The sequence below is a fragment of the Diabrotica virgifera genome, chromosome 3 (genome assembly GCF_917563875.1).
Source record: "Diabrotica virgifera virgifera chromosome 3, PGI_DIABVI_V3a".
Taxonomy (NCBI): Eukaryota; Metazoa; Arthropoda; class Insecta; order Coleoptera; family Chrysomelidae; genus Diabrotica; species Diabrotica virgifera.
In genome coordinates, this window is record NC_065445.1 from 15,472,041 (window position 1) to 15,496,797 (window position 24,757).

The window sequence follows — 24,757 nt, forward strand, 5'->3', positions numbered from 1 at the left end:
CTTTGATTTTTCTCTTTTTACTATCTGATTCTTTCAGGACTATACTTGAATCTCTCCACTGAACTCTATGTTCATTATCCCATGCGTGTTGACATATTTGAGATCTCTCAAATTCTCTATTTTTAATATAAGATTGATGTTCACTTATTCTAACGTCTAATGGTCTTGATGTCTCACCTAAATAAAATTGTTCGCATTCACAAGGTATTTTATAAATGCAATTCTTTGTTCTTTCTTGATCATTGTTAGGTTTAGTTTTAGATAGAATAGATCTCAATGTGTTTGTTGTTTTGAATGTTGTTGAAATGTTGAATTTATTTCCTATTGTTTTAAGTTTCTCGGATAGTCCTTTTATATATGGTATTGATATTTTCCTCGTATTATTTCTGGTGAATGTTGTAGGATCCCGTTCTAAGTTGTTCTGTTCCATTCGATCCAATCTTGACAATTCCTTATTTATAAACGATAAAGGATAATCATTGTTTAATAAAACAGATGTTAACAATTGTTTTTCTGCTAAAAAGGAATTTTCGTTAGAACAAGTAATTTTGGCTCTATCATATAAGGATTTAATGATTCCCTTTTTAACGTTGATGTTGTGATTTGACTTGTAATTGAGATATCTGTTGGTGTGGGTTGGTTTTCTATACACTTGAGTCTCATATCCAATATCCTTCTTTGAGATCAAAACATCGAGGAAAGGTAGGCTGTTATTGTATTCCTTTTCCATTGTAAATTTTATTGTCTCTTCTTGATCGTTTATAATATTCAGGAACGTATCCAACAATTCTGATCTATGAGGCCATATTGAAAACACATCATCTACATATCTCCACCATACTGTGGGTTTTAAATTTTGTTTAGAAATAATATTAGTTTCGAAATCCTCCATAAATATATTAGCCAATAATGGAGATAAAGAAGAGCCCATTGCTAGACCAAAATTTTGTTTATAGAATTCATTGTTTAGTTGAAAATAGGTATTATGGGTACATAATGTCAATAACTCCATTATAGCTGATACATTTAGTCTTGTCCTAGTTGCCAATGTATTATCATTCTCTAATTTCGTTTTGATTATGTTTAAAGTTTTATCTAATGGTACATTTGTAAATAAACTGTTTATGTCAAAACTTAAATAAACAGTTTATTTACAAATGTACCATTAGATAAAACTTTAAACATAATCAAAACGAAATTAGAGAATGATAATACATTGGCAACTAGGACAAGACTAAATGTATCAGCTATAATGGAGTTATTGACATTATGTACCCATAATACCTATTTTCAACTAAACAATGAATTCTATAAACAAAATTTTGGTCTAGCAATGGGCTCTTCTTTATCTCCATTATTGGCTAATATATTTATGGAGGATTTCGAAACTAATATTATTTCTAAACAAAATTTAAAACCCACAGTATGGTGGAGATATGTAGATGATGTGTTTTCAATATGGCCTCATAGATCAGAATTGTTGGATACGTTCCTGAATATTATAAACGATCAAGAAGAGACAATAAAATTTACAATGGAAAAGGAATACAATAACAGCCTACCTTTCCTCGATGTTTTGATCTCAAAGAAGGATATTGGATATGAGACTCAAGTGTATAGAAAACCAACACACACCAACAGATATCTCAATTACAAGTCAAATCACAACATCAACGTTAAAAAGGGAATCATTAAATCCTTATATGATAGAGCCAAAATTACTTGTTCTAACGAAAATTCCTTTTTAGCAGAAAAACAATTGTTAACATCTGTTTTATTAAAAAATGATTATCCTTTATCGTTTATAAATAAGGAATTGTCAAGATTGGATCGAATGGAAAAGAACAACTTAGAACGGGATCCTACAACATTCACCAGAAATAATACGAGGAAAATATCAATACCATATATAAAAGGACTATCCGAGAAACTTAAAACAATAGGAAATAAATTCAACATTTCAACAACATTCAAAACAACAAACACATTGAGATCTATTCTATCTAAAACTAAACCTAACAATGATCAAGAAAGAACAAAGAATTGCATTTATAAAATACCTTGTGAATGCGAACAATTTTATTTAGGTGAGACATCAAGACCATTAGACGTTAGAATAAGTGAACATCAATCTTATATTAAAAATAGAGAATTTGAGAGATCTCAAATATGTCAACACGCATGGGATAATGAACATAGAGTTCAGTGGAGAGATTCAAGTATAGTCCTGAAAGAATCAGATAGTAAAAAGAGAAAAATCAAAGAAGCGGCTCTAATTATGCTAAATGAAACCAATTGTGTCGCAAATTCCTCGGTAGAATGCAGTAGGATGTGGTTACCCATACTGAAAGAGGAAGTCAATAGAAAGAAAATACCAAGATTAATAAGTCAATAATATCGAGCTAGTACATATTTTATATTTTAGTATTATATATATATCTAGTATTATTAATATTATTTATAATTTAAACATATTACAAGTCAGAATTTGGTATTATTTTTTGAGAGTAAATTAATGTAAGACCAAATACTTACGATGTCGGGATAGTATCACAGGGTTTTTCCTGGTTTTCCCTTGTGATTTACTATGAAGTCTCTAACTCGAGAATTTTACTGTCGTTGCATTTGGTTGTCTTTTTAAAGACATATCACATGCTATAATTTTTTATGACGGATATTCTTGAGTTGGGGTTAATTTCATGTAATCGAATGAACTATCTTTCAGTAAGTCGTCCCAGGAACGCAACTCATAAATATTGGCAATATCATTTTAAAGTCTTCTACTTTAAAATGTATAATATATGTCTGAATTGCCAATATAAATGAGTGAGATTAAATAAATTATTAGAAGAATTTTTTTGCTTAGCAACAACACTTTTGTTTATTAGTAATATTTTGTATTTTGACAACGGCACCCGATTTGGGCGTCGAAACGTTAATAAAATTATTTTTTTCATTTTAATTGTGGCTTATTTCCCATATAAATAATTAATCATAAAAAAAATGCCACAAGGAAATAGCTTCAGAACAACATTAAGAAAGACAGATGGCAGTACACCACGACTTCACAAGATAAAACCAGCTTAAATATCTCTATGTAGTGACCAAAATTTAAACACAATAATTATCACTTAACAAAGGAATCTAACAGCTGATAATATTAAAGATCACTCTTTGTGATCTTTACTAGATCACAAAGAAAAAAAGAAAAAAAAACTCCTAACAGGAGCAATACTAAAAAACTTTAGTTAGAGTCACGGAAAACCCCAGAAATAACAAATTTAATAATTACAGTCATCCTGCTAAAATATGCTCCTGCGGATTGAAAGGAGTGTAACAGTTCTTTTTGGAGATAACAGCATCAGTAAAGTGTTAAAACGTCACTTAAGTTCCAAGATTGCGCTGAAAAGTTAGAAATGAGAAGATGCCCGTTCATAGGAAATTATTAGTCTATGTACAAATACTACTAACACCAGTGTGGATATTTGGTAGTCTTCACTAGGCTTGTAGCAAAGCTAGTAATATGGATGTCATCCAAATATTTCAGATTATAGGACTTATCAGACTATAGAAATATCATTTATGCTCCTTAGTGTATACTTAACAATGCTACCTCGGTAATGAGACTTTGGATCCATGAAAATATGTAATCCAGAAAACTGCAACAAGTAGCAGAGATTCCATTACAATGTGAATTTTAAGGCAATGCAGCCCCTTGAGATTACTTAAATAAAAATACGACTTATAGGGCAAAACGCTTCCAGTTAGTTTATATGATAATATAAAAGCAGAAATTACACCATTTAGAAGCCCTGCGCACAACATGGGGCATCGGCATCCACACCATAGTGTTCAGGCTTAGCTCTTGTTTATTCTGTAGCTGAATATTGCGCACATATATGGATCAACAGTGCCCACGTTCAAAAGATTGATGTCCAGCTAAACAAAACCATGAGAATGATCATTGGAGTAATCAAGTCCTCACCAACACATTGGTTACCAATGCGCTCCTGAAAATCTCCCATACAAACCGAAGAATCGGCCGCCGCCCCCGGGTTCAACATGATCGCCAAATGGATCCATGAATGGTCGGTAGCTCAACCAAATGCAACTAGATATGTAGACACTTCAGCACACTTTGACCTTTGGATGCCAAGCGCCAGCCGCTGCTTAACCATACTCGCAACCGTTTTGGCGCACATGTCGCATATATTTGACTTATTTTTAAGGACTTTATTTACGGGACAAGTGAGCAATTGTCATGAATAATATTAACTATCATAAACCGTTTTAAAAGTTTATTAATAAGTGGAATATAACTGCAGAGATTGCGGTGGGCAGGGCACGTGGTCCACATGTATGAGAATAGAATCCCCAGAAAATTGCTAAATGCAAGAATGACCAAAAAAGATATGGGAAGGCGAAGTAGATGAGGATGCCAAAAACGCGTTTATGGAGAAGAACAGCAGTAAATCGAAGTGATTGGAGAAGATTCTTGAAGGAGGCGAAGGCCCGATTTGGGCTGTAGTGCTATTGGATGGAATAATACAGATCACTATTAAATCGGAATGATAAGTGACAAAAAAACCAATGTTGTGAGAGGTGGACTAATACTTCAGTAGGTATGGGGCAGGTAGACACTTCACAGAACTTTGATCTTTGGACCATTCAGCGTATTCAGTAACACGTATCCAACATGACGTAATTATTATGGTCCAATAAAATAGAAATTGTAGTGTCAGGTCTACTAATACAACCTGATAAATCCTAGCTTGTCCTGACAATATAGAAGTAGAATAACAAAGTAAATATGAAGTATATTGAGAATTGTTTAATTTAAACGAATTGTTCAAAATTGTGTCGACGATACGTCTAAAGGTGGGAAACTATCAATATAATGTAAATTTTATAGGTTTCTCATTAGCGCGCTCATCACTGTATTAGCTGATTTAAGCAGTTATATGAAAACGATGTAGTAATTTTCTTGAATATTCATTAAAACTAGCGTTACCGCAATTTGAGGCTTTTATTATCAAAAAATGTACTGCATAATGTATAATGAACTGACAATACTGTCTTATTAGGTAAGTTTTTGTGAAAATGTGATCTAATTCAATTTATATACTTAAATATATTAATGTTAGATATTGTTGTAGACTTACTAGATAGTTTACGGTTAGAAATGAACCGCCCGTCTTATCATATCGAATAAATAATGACCAAAGAGCGTTTTAGATAAGCAAATAAGAAAAGCAAAGAGTTGGCAAAATACACAGGAGAATCATCAGGACATTCAACATCTAAACCAAAGTTGTCATTACTCTAGGAAGCATTTGGTAAATTATAATCACCACACAGTAGTGAGTTTTCAAACTTCTCCATAACATATTCAACTGAACTGCAATGCAATGTGTACACATTTAGGTCGGATGACGGAGAAATAACTCCATAAATTTGTTTTACTTCAATAATTTAATAAGTGGAAACCAAAAAGTTTTAAAAAAAGATTTGTGGATGCACAAGCTTATGTGTTCTTGCTAGAATTGCAGAAGTTCAGTCTCTCTTTACATGGTAACAAGGTTCCCCATCTCTGGTCTCTCCCTCTCTCCTATGGCGCTACAGCACAAGTCGGGCCCTGGCCTCCTCCAGCATCCGCCTCCAAGTATCTCTGTCTCTGGCTGATCTCCTCCAGTTGTCCACCCTCAATATCTCTTTAACATTGGTTCTCACTTCGACTATCCACTTCTTCCTTGGCCTTCCTACTGGCCGACGTTCGACCATATAGAGGTCACTCTGTAACATTGGTATAACTCGTGGTTGAACCTTATTCTCCATATGCCATTGTCGCAAAGGGGTATCCTCCTTAATATATTTCTTTCAAAAGTATCAATAAGGTCTATTGTCTTTTCTGTCATGATCCACGTTTCTACACCTTATGTTGCTATTGGCCGTATGATGGTTTTATATATTTTAAACTTTACTTGCCTATGGATGTATTTGGATCCAAACACCTGCGACAGAGAGAAGTATGCTTTCTTAGTAAGCATTATCCGTTTCCGTATTTCTTCCTCCTCGCTGCCATTCTCAGTTATCTGTACACCCAAGTATGTAAGCTGTTCTACTACTTCTATATTAGCGTCGTCTATTGTTAAATTCTGCAAGTTTCGTTGGTTCCTTGCTTGTATTAGAGCTTTAGTTTTATCTACGTTGACGGTCAGCCCTATTTCTTTCGCATTTTCTTCAAGCTCCACATATAGTTCTGTGACGTCTCTTGCGGTTCTTCCCATCAAGTTTACATCATCTGCATACATTGCAATCTGCTTAGACTTATTAAACAGTAATTTTTTTGGTTTTACGGACATTTTTCTGATTACATATTCCATATATATATTAAATAGAGTCGGTACCAGCCCATCTCCCTGTTTTAGCCCTTTAGTTATCTGGAAGGGATCTGTCAATTCATTTTGAACTCGTACTTGCGCTTCTGTATGAGTCATGGTGGCTTGAACTAACTTTACAATTTCCTTGGTATACCAAGTTCTTGCATAATTACATATATTTTATTTATCTCTATGTATCTTGTCGTAGGCTTGTCGAAAATCAGCAAAGATTTGGTAGATATCTATGTCGTGCTCCCAGGCTTTTAGCTAATATTTGTTTCACGTTGAACAGCTGGTCATTAGTAGACCGTCCTGGTCTGAATCCGACCTGGTATTCTATTATTTGTTCTGTGAAGTGGCTTCGGTTTATGATCCACGTAAACACCTTATAACTCATACAGATTAGGGATATGCCTCTATAATTTTTGTAGCTCAGTCTGTCTCCATTCTTGTGGACTGGGCTTATAATTGCTCTTTTCCAGCTTATTATTTTTCAGTGCTTTAATGGCATCCAATATCTCTTGCCTTGTGGATGGGTTTGTCAGTTCATTATTTTGGTTCTGATCTGCTATCTCGATATCAGGTACTGCATAGGCTGTGCTTGTTTGTGCTTGCTCTATAAGCAGATCCTCGAAATATTTTTTCCAACCTACTTTTATTGCTGCGTCGTCACTGATAATTTGGTGTCTGGCCTACTTAAATAAAATTCCACCACGTCAGTATCTGGTTTTTTACCTTCGATATCATCACCATCTTAAGTCACGTCAATATTGATCTCCTTCACAATTTCTGCTCTAAGAGCTCTAAGAGAAACAAGACACAAGATGCCTTGTTCATCTCATTTTAGGTCTTCCTCTTCTATTTTTTTTTTCGTCAATACTTCGTATTGAGATTATCATTTTCACCACTCGCTTTCTTCCATTTCCCAATTAGTGTTCCTATTGTTTAAATATTTTTTTTAAGTTTATATCAAAAATTTTTTAAATAAAGATGTTGGAATGGGAATAACTGCGTTAGACTAAAAATAAAGATTGTTTGCTTCTCTTAAGCTATTAGATATGTCACAATATTGACATTAGTAAATAAAATTGAAAATTGGAATCGAATTGCAGTATATTTGAGCAAAATACTCGAAAACACTCGTTATCAATTTATTAGTTAAGAGCTTTTTATTTAAGACAACAACTAGCACTGATTCCGGAGACTTAGCTGATAGTTAGAGTTACAAATTTTTGTTCATCCAGCAATATTTTCTTGTGAATGTAATTAAAAAAAAACGATTTTCATAACTGATACTCATAATAGTGTTCGCTGTTGTTGTATTTGATGAGTATTGTTGGTTATATGGCTCTTTGGAAGTATACCCTCTTCTTCAAGTGCCATTTCCGCGACGGAGGTTGGCAATCATCATAGCTATTCAGACTTATAGAGACGGCCGTTCTGAAACGTTCATTTGATGTACATTGATAGCATTCTTTCAGGTTGCGCAGAGCCATGATCTTCTACGTCTCCCTATGCTTCGTTTTCCTTGAATCTTTCCCGGCATAATCAGTTGGAGCAAGTTGTATCTCTATTCACGTCAGGGGCGTGCGGTCCATGGAAGCATTGCTTCCCTAGGTTTCCATAGTAGGTAATACCGTACCAACTTTGTAACTCAGATTATTAAAAAATATGTACAAATACATAAGCAGGATTTAAGGTTGCATACGACAAAATAATTATATAGTAGGATCAGCAACTAACCAGAAAAGACAAACGTATTTTACTCTATTTTTGTCATACAGTAAATAACAAAGCGATGAAATACTCGTAAGCAGCGCTGCATGCTGCTTCTAGCTTTCCTTGTAATACGCGGACCGGCGGACTCATGATCGTCTTTTTGCGGTGGTACTCGGAGTTACGTCGGCATAATAATCCGATTTCAAATTTGCTTCTCCCCAGCCTATGTAAAAAGCACCGGGGTTACACGCTGAATAGCGAGGTTAAATTTCGGGCATATCTATCCTATATAAGCCATTCTGTCCATTGCATACATGAAGATATTTTAGTGAATTTAAATAGGATTTACTAGCACTTGACGATGGTGGGTTCGTCGACTGATTTTGTGGAATTATGAAGATTGATTTTATTGAATTATTTATATAAATATTAAATATTTATATAAGTATATAAATATTAGTGTTTTGGAGAATGGTGAACCTGGGATACAGAAAGCATAATAAAGAGCTCGAGAGGATTTTTGGATAGTTTAAAAAATGATTTTAATTTTGATTTTGTAATCTTGCTTTTTTCTGAAATATGTCCATTCTCAGATAATTTATTTAATGTATTGCAAAGCAAGATAAACGAGATTAGTTTCTGTGTAAAAAAATTACAAATTTAAAGATTTTATTAAAAAAAAAGAGAGATGAATTTAAAAAATGCTGGAATATGATGGCAAGTTTCGAGTCTAAATGGAAACACATACATACTGCTAATGTTGGAGATGTTGAATCGTGCTACCGCCGACTATACTATCAGATTTTAGATCAAATATTCCAACAAATTGAATGAAAAAATAATGCCAGTGCGTTACTAATGTTTTAAAACCAACTTCTTTGGACAAAGCATATTCGGAGGTAGTGAAATTATCTGAGTTAGTACTGACCATTCCAACTACTAGTGCCTCTGTAGAACGTGGTTTTTCAACTCTAAAACAACTAAAGACTTATTTGCGAAACTCGACAGGACCAGATCGACTCTCTAATTTTTCCCTTTTAGCAATTTACAATAATCTGGTTAAAAAAATGTCACAATATCCACGTTTGTACACTGAAGTTATAGACCAGTTTGCGAAAAATGGCAGGAGAGTTAAATTACATTATAAGTGAGTTTTTACAATTTTTTATAAACTGCTTCCCTGGGTTCAAATTTCACCGCACGCCCCTGATTCACGTGTAATATGGATTTCCATTTCTTTATTCATCATTCTCAGAACCTCTTTGTTCGTGAAATGTTCTGTCCACGACATATTCAGAATTCTTCTATACACCCATAACTCGAATGATTCCATTCTTTCGTTAATGTCGCATTCAAGGCCCAAGCTTCCATTCAATAAAACAAAATCAGTAAAACTTAGCACCTCGCCAACCTAACTTTTAACTTCAACTTTAAATCTCTTGTGCAGAGCACTATTATCATTTTGTTAAAATTTGCTCTAGCCGTTTCTATTCTGATTTTGGTTTCCTGGAAGTAATCATTTGTGGAGTTAATCATTGTTCCAAGATATGCATAATTGTCCACTCGTTCGATATTGGTTCAAATCTAAGTTGAAACTTCGATATTCTTATAAATTTTGTCTTCTTGACGTTTATTGCTAGACCGATTTCTTTTCCATACTCCGCTACTCTGGTCACCAGTCTCTGAAGATCTTCAATAGTTTCGGCTAGGATGACAGTGTCATCTGCATATTTAATGTTGTTAATGGGAACTTCATTTACCTTTATCCCAGCTGTTTCACCCTCGAGAGCTTTTTTAGGATCTCGTCCTAGTAGACACTAAAAAGAATTGGTAACAATACGCATCCCTGCCTCGCCCCAAGGTTAATTTCATTGACAGATGTGCGTTAACACATACTTTTGCTCGCTGCTACTAAAATAAGTGTGTAAACGGGATATATAGATACTAAATTCTAAGCTGTTGGACCTATGTGATTACGATATTTTTGTGAACGGCCGTAGCTCAACGGCATGATCACTGGTCTCATACGCCCATAGCACGCGGGTTCGAGCCCTGCCAACGACAATCAATTTTTCATTTCTACAAATGATACGAGCCGTTTCACCGTGCCTCGGAGATCATGTTAAGCCGTCGGTCCCCTGGGCTAGTGTACATCGACACTATGTACTTGAATTGAAACAGGGTTAAAGATGTAAATGGCGCCGGAACAATCCGAAAGGATCTCCCCGGAAAAAATGCCATAAGATATTATTATTATTATTACAGCTTTAGGAGCATAATGAATATTACGAAGGTTGGTGTCTTCGTTTAAAGTAAAACCGGTAATAAACCAATTAAATTTTTTTTTTTTTCAAATAGCTTATGTATATTTCGAATCTATTAACGTCCTCTAAATATATCTCATTCTCATACATTGTAAAACTCTACAGCTATCAGCGTGGAATCCAAACGAATTATTTATTGCAACAAAACATAGGTTATATTTTTTTAATAACGCAGGAAATGATATTATGGTTGTAGCGCCGAAATTACCAAAGCAAAAAAATATAATGAACTGTATTTATATAAGAAATTAAACACAAGAATATTCTACTTACCTCTTCGAAGGTTTTTGTTGCATAAGCAGTGCATTCCATTGTTCAACGATAAACAATTGTATAAATATTAGAATGTGTATGAAAATAATGTAATATGTAGTAAAATCAATAGTTAAAATATATTTTGTTTTATTTTGCCTCTTGGATATCAAAACCTAATCCCTGACATAGTTTCAAACTTAAAGGAATAATTTTCTTGGCATTTGCCAGTTTTGTATATTTGGTGTTCTCTTAATGGTAGGGGAGCCCAAGCAGGGATTTTTGCAGTTACTCGCGCGTCAGATTATTACATGGGGGGAAACCTTGTACCCTGAAAATGTACCTCTATCATATTATTATATTGGCTCTTAATGCAGGGGAGTTCGTTTAATGGGGCTGAAAAAAAATATCTATCCTTATAAAAACTCGAAATCGTCAGATTAAGATAAGGTAAGTTAAGTACATGCAAAACAGTGTATATTTAAAAAATCTGATGATTTGAGCGGGGTGTAAGGAAATGGGTGAGTCCCAAAGTTTCACAAGAAAAAAGCGAATATTTCGCGAAATGAATGACAGATCGAAAAACTAAAAAATATGTACTCAATATTTTTCAAAAATCTATCGAATGATACCAAACACGACTTCCCATGGAGAGGGGTGGGGGGTAAATTTAATATTTTAAATACGAATCCCGCGATATTTCGCGAAATGAACATCAGATCGAAAAACTGAAAAATACACTTATTCAATATTTTTGAAAGATCTATCGAATGGTACCAAACACGATCCCCCACGGAGGTGGGGTGGGGGTTACTTTTAAAATTTTAAATGGAAGCCCCCATTTATTGCAGATTTGGATTCCTTACGTAAAAATAAGTAACTTTTATTCGAGACATTTTTTCGAATTATGGATAGATGATGGTGCTATAATTGAAAAAAAAACGATTGTTGGAAATGGAAAATTAAATTAAAAAATGGAAAGGCCCCACTAAAATGGAAAACTTTACTTAACTTTTTTTGGTTTTAGGACCTACTCTTCACAACCTAATAAGTCCCCAAAGCGCTCGAGTGACTGCACATTTAGCATACTTTGCTCCCCTACAATAATACAAAATATTAAAGATTTTCCAAATGTCGGAAATACTTAACAGGCTAATCCTATAGTTTTCTGCTTTTATGATGCAAAATATTAGAAATTTTGTATTTTCAGATATTTTTCATATTTTCATGCTGTAACTATTTGGCGGACTATAATCTGTTTGCTTTTCTGCTATTCTGATGCAAAATAGTAAAAAATGATAACCTACTCCGAACTATGCAGGACAGCGTGAGGCCCTTTAGTCCCAGTACCTGTAGTAACTTATCATCGAGCTGTACTGCTTGCCCAGGCACCTACCCATATAGCACACAACGTCCGATGTACGTCCATATAACGTACATTTAAAGTCCAAACGTCCATGGACCAAAACTGGACGTACTATGTACGTACATTACGGGACGTCCATTGGACATCCATTTGTGGTCCATGGATATTTTACGCGACTATTATATTAAGTCCCAATACAAACTAAATGAGAATCTTCTTGACAACGTTGTCGCTCTTCGCGCTATCGGTCGTGAAAGGTAGTATTATTAGGCAGGTACTTTTAGGGAATTATCGCTGTTAATTGTTGTGGAATACTGAAGGATGGTTTATTTATGATAATTCACAGAATGGCAAACGCGCTTGTAATATACAACAACGGTACTGACTCTAAAAATAGTTTGGAACAGAAACAGAACAGAGATTAAACCTCTTTTAATGTGCATGCTTCCTAGGGCGTCATTATCTGAATCTCGTCTTTATGAAAATACATCCTGTGATATATTTGTGTTTTCTGTTTATCGTGCAAGTGCAGTCGTGCATTAATGAAGTTCCTAGTTCCTATAATAAAGTATATATATTATAATGAAGTTATAGTAAAGAGAAATAAAAAGGTCTTTTGTGTAATATTTTTAAGTATAAGTTTAGTATTATAAGGAACTATTTCCTATAAAGGCTGTTTGCTATGTATTCACAAAATTATGGATACTAGATTTCTTTCTGAAAAGTGCCCTACAAATGTCCATAAGACGTACTTTGAATGTACATAAGGTGTACACTGAAAGCTTCAATACAACGTACAATGTACGTTTGTAGCGGACGTTCTATGGACGTCCAATTTTGTGAACTCTGGACATTCGTTGGACGTCCATCGGATGTCCATTGTACCTTAGCGGGACGTCCATTGGACGTTCCAATGTACACAGATGTACGTCCATTGGATGTCCATAAAACGTACTTGTGCTATCTGGGTAGTTACCGCTCTAGGCTAGGCCCAATTCGGCAACTCACTCGAGGATGGGGGCTCCCAAAAATTTTCCGTTATTTTTATAATCAGGTAACTAAGGGTTAAACTTTGGTAGTATATGTGGAAAATTGGGTAACACAACATATTATTTTGTTATGTACAGTGGGCAAACTGGGGGTTAAATTCTTAATTTGTTATTAACTAAAATAAGGTCCCAATGACCTTTGTGGACTGTATTTATTTATGCTTTCATTCAAAATCACACCCCATAAAGAGGTGGTAAAAAGTTTTATCTAATCCTTTAAGTAAAATTAAAATAATAAGTAGAGTTGATTAAGTAAAGGTTTAAGAGGTTTAATTATTCTAAAGCAAAAGCGTTACAATAATTAAACAATTGAATTAAAGAGAAGAACCTATTGAAAAGTCTATTGATTATGGAATAAATTAAATGTCTATGGATGTAAATTTCTTCGAAAAAGTCTATAATAAACTAAACATTTGGGTGACAATTTTCTATTCACTCCTGTATAAAACTAAAGGAGTTAAGATACAATTATTCCAACACTTATTCAAAACAAAATACGAATTTAACGTATGGTTGACAAATTTTCAACCACACGTGTGTACAACTCTAATTGAGCCAGGGTACTGCCTTTTTAACAAGGCGACAACTCAAAGACAATTTCTTGAGCGTCATGCTGATAAAAATGGACTTTATGAACCGGCAATTTCTGTATCTGGAGCGCTAATATTTGATTTCAATTTTAAACCACGCATTTTCGGAAAAACTAGGTAATATGCTGTATTAAATAAATATAATTAAATGATAATTATATAATTAGCTCTAGTTATTGGATTCATCAGATACAGTCATGAATTATTACACAGGCATATATGAAAAAATAAGAATGATACATTTACAAACAATCCATTTAAATTTAAGGAGAGAAAATAAATTTACTAAATATAGAGACATTAATTAGTTATCTATTGAACAAAGAATATTCTACAAAAAGTTAAATAAACCTAAATATGATTTAAACATCATATCCAACAATGTGACGTTTTCCAATGCATTCTCCAACATAGAACCAACATAAAACTTCGATACCGACAAGGGTGTTCAACCAAGCCTCTTTTACAGATTGATTTTTCCAGGCACCAGTTCTTGCTGATGTGATAAGTCGGCCAATGCCAGCTCTGATTTGAGGAATGTCTGCTGGTGTGGGAGGTGATAATTCTACTCGTGCATATTTCATGAAGGTATTAAACTTTGGTCGTCCTTCTTGTACAAGTCCTACAATAAAAATTTATTAGGAATTATTTAGTTTGGAAATTCAGATTAAGTTTTCATTATTTAAAAAGTTCAACACCCCTTGAAGGCCTAGGGCTACAAATACAATTGATATAATATAATAATATAATACTAATATTACAACACTTGTATTAGGGGAGTGCAATTAGAACGAAAACATGCATTGTTTCGGAAAAATTCAAACAAGCTTATATTTTTCTAAAACTTTTTTTGTTAGTTTATATACATGTTAAAGTAAAAAGTTCTACTCGCGGATTTGGCCGCTAATTGTTTATTAATTGTTTAAACAATAACAATTGTTTTGTATTAATAATTTTAAAAATATCGTTAAATTCATCATTTTACTTTGATCAAATATGTTTATATTTTGTTTTTGATTATACTGAATCCGAAAATGGCATTGCAATTTGAAAATTCTTATACAGAAGCTCTTATACAGTATGTCTACGTAACTAGGAACCACATGTAAAACTTTTTTATTATCAATTTTACGAAAAAAAGTTATTCTTCATAAAATGCTCTGGATAGTCAAAAATCTAAAACTCAACCATCAGATATCCAATTTTATAAATTTTATATGAGTTATGTCAAAAATATGAATTTCGTTAAAAAGTAAAGTACCTTTTTATTTCAGAATATCAAAAAATGTTATTATGAAAAGTTGTTTGAAATTAAAAACTATTTTAAATATATAATTAAGTACATTATTCTAATCAAAAAAAATTTTTCAATTTTTTCTCAAATTACGGATACTCATCATCATTTTATTACAATTATGATAACTATTTTATTTATATGTAGATAAGGACACACCCTTAAACTTGATAAAAATAATAAACTTAAAGATAAAATCCATAACTAAATTAAAATTCATGGTGACGTTTCAATTATTACTTTAATCATCGTCAGAATAATAAGCTTCTTGAGCGGATGCTTTTAAATAATTTTAAAGGAACAAACATAATTAATGAAAACGTAAAAAATGACATTGACAATCATTGGGTTAAGTTAATAATTTCAAACACGCCATGTCTTGTTGCGTGTTTAAGGGTGGCTTCAAAAGAAATATGGATAATGCCTCCTTGATGCTGAGTTCTGTTGGAGAACTTGCATGACCAATGATTGAGAAGTCCTTACGACTAATAGGGTGGTCAGAATCAGTCATATGTTGGAATACTGCTGAATTTGGAACTGTTCTTGATCGTCTTCCTAAGTGAGGAGTGATATCTAAGTGTTCGCAACATCTGACATTAAAGTGACGTCGAGTCTTCCCGACGTACGTAGCTGCACAGCTACTACATTTGAATTGGTATATAATGTTAGATGCGAGATCACTAGGAATCATGTCTTTCACATGGAAACGAGATCCTATCCTTTCCAAAGTCGTGAAAGCAAATCTTAATTCTATAGAGGGAAATGCTTTTTTAATTATTCTACGGATGTTGCGTCGGATTTGTAAGCTGTGGTAACCAGTATATGGAAGTTTGATATAGATCTTTTCTTTGATTTCTTCTACTTTGTTGTTTGGTTGGAATTTGTTATTGAAAAAACGTCTGATGTATCTTTCTAAGAAGTTCAACGAAAAACCATTTTTACTTAAGATCATCTTTATGTTTTCTAATTCTTCATGTAGGAATTGCCAGGTTGAACAGATAGTGAAAGCGCGGTGGACAAGTATATTGATTAAACTTGTTTTGTATTTGTTGGGAATGAAGCTATCTGCGTTTATATACAGGCCGGTGAAGGTTGGTTTCCTGTATATTGAAGTGGAAAAACCTGAAGGTGATCTGAATATGTTAATTCCTAAGAAGGGCAGATTTCCATTGATTTCAATTTCACTAGTAAATTTCATATTGTGGTGTTTCTGGTTGAGATAATCTAAAAAATGTTGAATGTGATCGGTATGTTTGAAGATGAGAAAAATATCATCCACGTATCGTCTATAAAGAAGTGGCTTAAAATCAATTGGACAGTCAGCTAACCATGTTTTCTCATGGTGACATAGAAAAGTGTTCGCGAAAACTGGTCCTAAAGGAGAGCCCATTGCAACGCCATCTATTTGTCTATACACTTTTCCGTCAAAACTGAATAGACATTCTTTGGCAGCTAATGTCAGTAGATCTTTAAATTTTGACTTCTTCATTCCTAAAAAGCTTGAATTGGAACTTGGAAAAAGTGAATTTATTATTATGTTGATGGTTTCATCTAAGGGAACGTTTGTAAACAGACTTTCAACGTCGAAACTGACCATAATTCCATCTTTGTGTCTGTCTTGATTGGTAATTTCCTTCGCAAATGAAAATGTATCTTTTACTGTGAATTCGTTTTCAGTTAGTATTTGAAGGTGTGGGACAAGATATTTAGCTAACAGATAGTTTGGAGTATTGATGGAGCTGAGAATCGGTCTTAGAGGGCCACCAGTTTTGTGCACTTTTGGGACTCCGTATAAACGTCCAAGTTGTGAACCAGTGGGAGCAGTTTCTTTGAATATCTTGGAAGAACAATTTTTAAGTTTTTTCCGGAAATTGTCTTCAAATGATAACATTAATTTAAATAGGTTATTAAATGGTATGTTAATAAATTTTGTGTTATCCGATAGAATGTTGTTTAATTTTTCTACGTAATTTAAGCGATCTAAAATGACTATTCCGTTGCCTTTATCAGGCCGGATAATGATAATGTTTTTATTTTTTTGTAAATTACGTAAGGCAATAAATTCTTCTTTAGTGAGGTTTGACTGTGGGGGCTTAAAATAGTTTAAAGAATTCAGCGCTATATCTTTAAGGCGGGCTGTTATGCCATCTAGTGTTATTCCACAGTTAGGTTGTAAACAGGTATTTGGGTGTTGATTGGCATAATTGTGGAGGTGGCGTGCTGTATACTCCATCGGTACTGCGAAGTTCATTTTATTCATTCTTTGGGGAGCTAAAGCATAATTTAAGCCTTTGGATAAAACACATTTCTCAGTTTCATTAAGTACATATGTGGAAAAGTTAAAAATTACTTCTTCAGCGGAAGAATTATTATTATTAATTATTATTATTAATTATAAAAAATTACTTCAACTATTTTATTATCACTTTTACGAAAAATAGTTATTCTTCATAAAATGCTCTCCCTGGTCTAAAATCTAAGATACAACCATCACATATTAAACTTTTTTAATTTTATACGAGGTATGTAAAAAATATGAATTTTTCTTAAGAGTTAAGTGCCTTTATTACTCACAATATTTTAATTAGTAGGATGTAATTGAACACTAAAACAATTTTTTTAATTCCAAACAACTTTTCTTAAGAGGCAACAGTAGCCATCAACAGGTAGCAAAAACGCGTTCCAAGATTGCGGCTGTAATTTTGAATATTTTTTCGAGATATTTGGCACACGTATTCGTAATATAATAAAGAATGGCGGTACAGAGCCCAATTTGAAAAATATTTAATATGTGGAAATTACTCTGTAATTAATAATGATATTAAAAAAAGAGTCAGAACCGCCATTAAGAAGAACAAAAAAATACACTTTCTTCAAATAAACTTTTTTATCCGATGCCTAGATTTTGTGTCATTTTGGAACTACTAAAATTTTTTATTTCATTAGTAGTTCCAAAATGACACAAAATCTAGACATCGAATAAAAAAGTTTATTTGAAGAAAGTGTATTTTTTTGTTCTTCTTAATGGCGGTACAGGCTCGTTTTTTTAAATATTGTATTTAATTACAGAGTAATTTCCACATATTAATATATTTTTCAAATTGGGCTCTGTACCGCCATTCTTTATTATATTACGAATACGTGTGCCAAAATATCTCGAGAAAATATTCAAAATTACAGCCGCAATCTTGGAACGCGTTTTCGCTACCTGTTGGTCGCTACTGTTTCCTCTTAATAATAATTTTCGATATTGTGAAATTTAACGATACTTTACCCTTGAGTGAAATTCATATTTTTTTACATACCTCGTATAAAATTCATTAAATTTGATATTTGATGATTGCATCTTAGATTATATACGATGCAGAGTATTTTATAAAGAATAACTTTTTTTCGTAAAACTGATAATAAAAAAGTTATCAATAGGTTTCAATTTACGCAGACATACTGTATAAGTAAAAAAATTTTTTTTGCTGAACATTTATTATTGTTGAAGTTTATTATTAAATGTATTTTAGGTAAGTTTTACAGAAAAAAGTTTTGATCACTTTATATAAACATTTTTAGCTGGTAATTTTCGGTTTTTGTATTACATTTTTGTTATCTTTCTTAATTTTCTCAAAAAGAAATAGCCTATTTCATTTCTAAAGTAAATTAATTTAGTGCATTTTAAAGATTGCATCTTAAGCTTTAAAAAGGCGCTTATAAAACTGTAATAGATCTGTTCAAACTTGAGTAATACCGTCTTAAAGTGGTGGCAATTCTATAAAACTACGAAGATTTCAAAAATTACATTTTATTAAGATGTCATATCATTTGAATTAAATTTTTGAGATTTTTTTGAATGAAACATCATTTAGTACGATGCTCGAAAGGTAATTTGTGCAAAATTGAGGGTTTTATAAGAAAAATTGTATTAGTTACACATTTTTAAACAAAATTCATGTAAGGCTCACTTTCCGCCCCCACCGTACTTATGCCCATACATTTTATTTCTTTTTATTATAACCATAAGATAGCTTAATTATTCTTCTTTTAGGTTCAATTTGTAAAATTTCATTTGATCAATTAGTTAAAGAATTACATTAAAATAACTCAACTGTGCACTTCGCTGTACCCTAGTTTACAGTGTGCCAATGTTTGTGAGAAGGGTGACTTTAGCGTTATAAATAAAAAATTATAGAAGATACAGATTTAATTTTAGAAAATTATTTATATAAGGTTTTTTTTGTAAAATTTTCTGAATTTTTCAATGGTCAAATCAGTTTTTTCTAAAATTTATATTTTCGGAGATATTCAAAAAAACATCTAATTTCATAGTTCATTTGTTTAATAAAAAATGAAGCACCCACTTCTCGAGTAGAACTTTTTGATATGTTGTTTATTAAACATTTCTTAATGAAATTACAAAAAGTTCTATCTTGTTTGTTTTTTTCCGAAGTGAAAATCTATATGCACTCCCCTATATCAAATGGGGTGGCTTCTTGTCCAATCATACTCCTTGTCTACTAAACTGACTTACAATTCTCCTCCATTCGTCCCTGTTTGTTACTCTTTCTTCTCAACCAATAATTCCCCCATTTCGGAGATCTTCCTTTACACTATCAAACCATCTTTATCTGGGTCTTCCTTTCCTCCTTTTCGCGATTGGACCCCTTTTTAGGATCATCTCTGGCATCCTCTTCCTTTCCATTCTCACCACGTGTCCCATGCATCTCACTGTCTGTGCTTTTATAAAGCAACTGATGCTTGGTTCGTTAAATTTTTATTATTACGGACAACCAACATGGATTTGTAGGCGGACGTTCTACTCTCACTAACCTCTTTTTGTATATCGATAGTATAGGTACAGCAATGGATGAGGGTTACGAGGTGCACTCTATATACACCGATTTCAGTAAGGCCTTATACCTACTAGATCATAATGTCTTAATTACAAAGCTGAGAAACTTTGGTATCACTGGTTCTTTATTAGCTTGGTTTACTTCGTATTTGCAAGGAAGAACATTGCAAGTAAGATCAGCAGGATGTGTTTCTAATGGATTTGAAGCCGTGTCAGGGGTTCCACAGGGTTCCCATTTGGGTCCTAAGCTTTTTCTGTTGTTGGTAAATGATATTGGTAGGAACTTTAAATCTGAATATCTGATATTTGCAGACGACTTGAAGATATTTAAATGCATTAGGTCAGAATCTGATTGTGAGGGTTTGCAGAGAGACTTGGATTCTTTAGTACATTGGTGCCAGGAAAATAATCTTAGATTGAATGCTTCGAAATGCTCATATATTATTTTTTCACGTAATAAGACCACCAGTGATTTTAAATACAAGATAGGAGATGTGGATTTATCTAAGGTTCAGGTAATTAAGGATTTAGGTGTGTTGCTGGATAGTAAGCTAAGTTTCGTGGACCATTATGATGCCATTATTGCGCATGCTAATCAGACATTAGGGTTAGTCATCAGAATGTCATATGATTTTAATAATTTGTTTGTAATTGTGAGATTGTTTTTGAGTTATGTTCGTTCATTACTAGAGTATTGTTCAGTGATTTGGAGTCCAAGTTATGAGAATCACAAATATCAAATTGAATCGATTCAAAATAAATTCATTAGATATCTGCGGTATAGATTAGGTACTAGAGGAATGCAATTGAATTCCAGTCAGGTCATGCAGATGTTTCATTTGCACCGTCTAGAGGATCGCAGGCGATACTTTGACCTTAATTTCGTATTTAAGGTGTTAAATGGTATTATTGTTGCACCTAGCATTCTGGGTCGAATAGATTTTTATGTTCCAGCTAGGAATTTGAGAAGATGTCCCTTGCTATCCGCTAGATCGTGCAATACACGTCATGCAGAAAATATGCCTTTAAATAGAATTGTTTCTAGTGTAAATGAGTTTCCAAATATAGACTTTATGGGAGTCACACTAAATGCTTTTAAAAGGACTATTTCACGTGAATTATTTTAATTTGATTTTAATTTTTTGATGTCGTTAGTTTAATTGTAAGTAATGTAAGTTAACTTGTGTTCAATGTTTAATTTTGACTTTTAATTTTAATTGTAAAATGGAGTTTTCCGTCAATAAATATTAAATTAATTTAATTTAATTTAAAAATAGTTCCTGTAATTCCCTGTTCCTCTAATTCGTCACACCCAACCTTCCTCTGTGTTTTTACCTCCATATATAGTTCTAAGCATTTTCCTTTCCCATCTTTCCAATTTCTCTGTATTTGCTTTTTTCATTGTCCATATTTCGCTACCATACGTCACTGTGGGTCTTATTACCGTTTTTTATATCCTTAGCTTTGTTTTTCTCAATACATATTTGGATTCTATCAGTGGTCTTTTTATTTCCTTTTGCTAATCTGGCATTCAGTTCACATTCTTCCTGACCTTTCTCATCTATAATAATTCCCAGATACGTAAAATAAACCATTCTCTCGAAAGTATATCCCTTTGCTTCAGTAGATATGAAAGTAAACTACCCCTCTTCTTTTTTCTTCTGTATTTCCAAGTATCATGTACTTTTAGTAACAAAAATTGATCCAAAAGATGGCATAACCCAGACATCCAAAGTGAAAGTTATCCTCCAACACCAAATTGTTCTATATTATGGTCCACATAATGTTCAGAAAAAAGTCACACCATTTTGAGAGTCGGGTTTGGAAATCAGTAAATTTGTAGTTTTTTATGTTTTTCGTCAATATTTCTAAAACTATGCGGTTTAGCCTGAACAACCTTCTATACCAAAAAGGTTCTACATTAAATTTGAAATAAAAAAGGCCCTATGCATAATCCTAAAATGAACGGTTCCAAAGTTATGGAGGTAGTAGAGTATTATTGGTCCAAAAAAAGGCCTAACCTAGACATCCAAAGTAAAAGTTTTCCTCCAACACCAAATTGTTCTATATGGTCCACATATTGTTTATTAAAAAGTTACACCATTTTGATCGTCCGGTTTGGGGGGGAGATGGGGGAGAAATCAGTAAATTAGTAGTTTTTCGTTACGGTTTTCGATACTTTTTATATTTTTTGGGCAATAATTGATGAAGAGTTTGGGTGGTGAGGTTGACATTTCTTCAAGGGCTTATCACTAACATACCATCAGCCACTGAAATGGCAAATTTTATTTATAAAACACAATCCTGTTAAAAAAATTTCTTTCTCATCAGTAATAATATTGTAATTTGCCCAATAAATATAAAAAGTGTCGAAAACCTCCACTTTTCACCCTCCGTAACTCTGGAACCGTTGATTTTTTAAGAATTATGTATAGGACCTTTTTTGTTTTATGTAGAACATTGTTTATGCTAAAGCATGGTTTTAGAAATATTGACGAAAAAGGTAAAAAAACTACTAATTTACCAACTTCTCTCCCATCTCCCCCCCAAACCGGACGCTCAAAATGGTGTAACTTTTTACTGAGCAATATGTGAACCATATAGAACAATTTGATGTTGGAGGAAAACTTTTACTTTGGATGTTTGGGTTAGGCTTTCTTTTGGACCAATTACTACCTCCGTAACTTTGGGACCGTTCATTTTAGAAGGATTATGCATATGGCCTTTTTTATTTCAAATTTAATGTAGAACACTTTTGTATGGAAGGTTGTTCATGCTAAACTGCATAGTTTTTGAAATATTCGTAACTATGACGTAACGAAAAACGTAAAAACTATGAATTTACTGATTTCTTCCCCCCCCCCCCACCCGACGCTCAACTTTTTGAACTTTTGACTTTTTTCTGAACATTATGTGGACCCTATAGAACAATTTGGTATTGGAGGATAACTTTCACTTTGGATGTCTGGGTTTGGGTCTAGTTATACCATAACTATTTGACTTTTCATGGTTTATTTCTAGATCAAAACATTTTGCCTCCTTTTCTAATCTTTTCATAACGTTTTTAATTCTTTTCTTGTATAGATATTATTCAAGGGTCATAGCTATATTGTAGGCCGTAATTTTTACGGCACCACGGACCCAATCGCAATATATGGTTCGGTGCTTAACATGTTAAAAGTCCTAATCAATTCAAAATACGTTCCAGACAAGGCAAACTCTGAATATCGATGGCTTAGTGTGAAAACCTCGTATCTCATTTTACAGGAGAGACTTTAAACTGAATTTCTGCATACTCAAACCTAAAATATATGTAAACACTTATGTGTAATGATCTGAATGTGTTCAAAATCAAAAACTCGTAAAGTTTTTAAGTTAGAGTATGCAGAAATTCAGTTTAAAGTTTCTCCTATGAAATGGGATACTATGTTTTCATACTAAGCCGTAGATATATAAAACAGTAATTAGACTCACTGTAACATACGCCTGTGAGGCATGTACATTAAATAAGAAAGAAGGGGATACTGGAGATGAGTATTCGGAGGAAGGAAGACAGAAAAGAGAAAACAACCAACAACGAATCAATGGCATTGTACAAAGAACCTACCCTCACTAGGTTTGTCAAGTCACAAAGGATTTGATGGTTGGGACATGTAGAAAGAATGTCAGTGAAAGGAGTGTTTAAGTTTAAACTAGTTATGACCAGATCACTAACAGGTTTTAAGAGGAAGACCCAGCACGAGGTGAATTAATGAAGTGGAGGAAGACCTTAACAAGTGAAGGTGAGGGACTGGATAAGTAAAGCACAAAACAGAAGTAAATGGAGAAATATTGTTCATCAGGTCCCTTGGAGTAGTTAAGAATTTATATAATTTAAGTTTAGAGTTTTGTTTAAAATTATTGTAATTAGTTAATCTTATAATTGTGTTTTACAAAAACGCCATACTTAATGGCCTGTTGTACATTAAATTTAAATATAATATTTAGTTTGAGTTTGGATGATGAAGTAGGGTTAGAGGTGAGTTACATAATAGTAGTATCTTAAAGTATACTTACTTCCGGCCAATACTGGAATTGAGGCTACTAATTTGGACATTTTGACGGGTTGTTATTAAATCTTTTTCCACTAATTATTTAATTTAATAAAAAAGACTCCTTCTAGCTTGCACCCTCACCTCACGTCAGATTTTTGTCAAATGTCAAGTCAAAGTCAAAGTTAATGTATGTTTTTGACATTAGATTACAGACATGACAGAGAACACGAAATAAAATGACATCTAAAATTGAAATATTTTTTAAGTTGGACTCTCAAAAAATTGCCTAATCACTAAATTCTTGTACTATTTTAAAAAAATGCAAATATCAAAAGTTAAATAAAATTTCTAATTTCTGGTTCATTAACTAATAACAAAAACAATATTGCAAATGATTAGATAACCTTGTTGACATTAGTTTATCTGTATTTAAGCCTCTAGTGTTATTTATCGTGGTTTTATATTCTTTTTACATTTTATATATAAAGTACTTCGTCTGCAGTATTTGGCGTTTTACAATGTCACAAGTAACTGCAGATTTTGAACAATATTTGGAGAGATACTTACAGGGCTCCTCGAAACTTGCAATTTTGCTAGATTATGATGGTACCTTGACACCTATCGTGGCTCATCCAGATCTAGCAGTAATTCCCCCAGAAGCAAAAAATGTTCTTGAAATATTGTCGCAAATCCCAGAAATATTTGTTGCTATTATATCGGGTAGAGGGGTAACGAATGTTAAAAAATTGGTTGGTATTGACTCTATTACATATGCTGGAAATCATGGTTAGTAAGTATATTATATCATCTATACTAAAATCACAATAAAGATGCACTAAAAATAAACATACCAAGACAAATTGAATGTTGGAGGAGCACTCATAAACCATTAAAGTATATACATTG

The 24,757-nt window shown here is 33.0% G+C and overlaps 1 protein-coding gene across 1 annotated transcript; it reads right to left on the reverse strand.

Moving 5' to 3' along the window:
* Positions 1-13,972: 13,972 nt before the first annotated feature.
* Positions 13,973-24,047, reverse strand: LOC114327151 (ATP synthase subunit g, mitochondrial). The gene is made up of 2 exons (XM_028275672.2): positions 23,874-24,047; positions 13,973-14,302 (listed from the first exon to the last, which is right to left on the reverse strand). The coding sequence occupies exons 1-2, from the start codon at positions 23,911-23,913 to the stop codon at positions 14,043-14,045; spliced, it is 300 nt and encodes a 99-aa protein (XP_028131473.1). The 5' UTR covers positions 23,914-24,047; the 3' UTR covers positions 13,973-14,042.
* Positions 24,048-24,757: the final 710 nt, after the last annotated feature.

Excerpts from the sequence above, each read along its gene's own strand:
- LOC114327151 (XM_028275672.2), bottom strand. The coding sequence starts at position 23,913 with ATGTCCAAATTAGTAGCCTCAATTCCAGTATTGGCCGGAA. Across the intron at positions 14,303-23,873 it reads AATTCCAGTATTGGCCGGAA|GACTTGTACAAGAAGGACGA; the intron begins GTAAGTATACTT and ends TTTTTATTGTAG.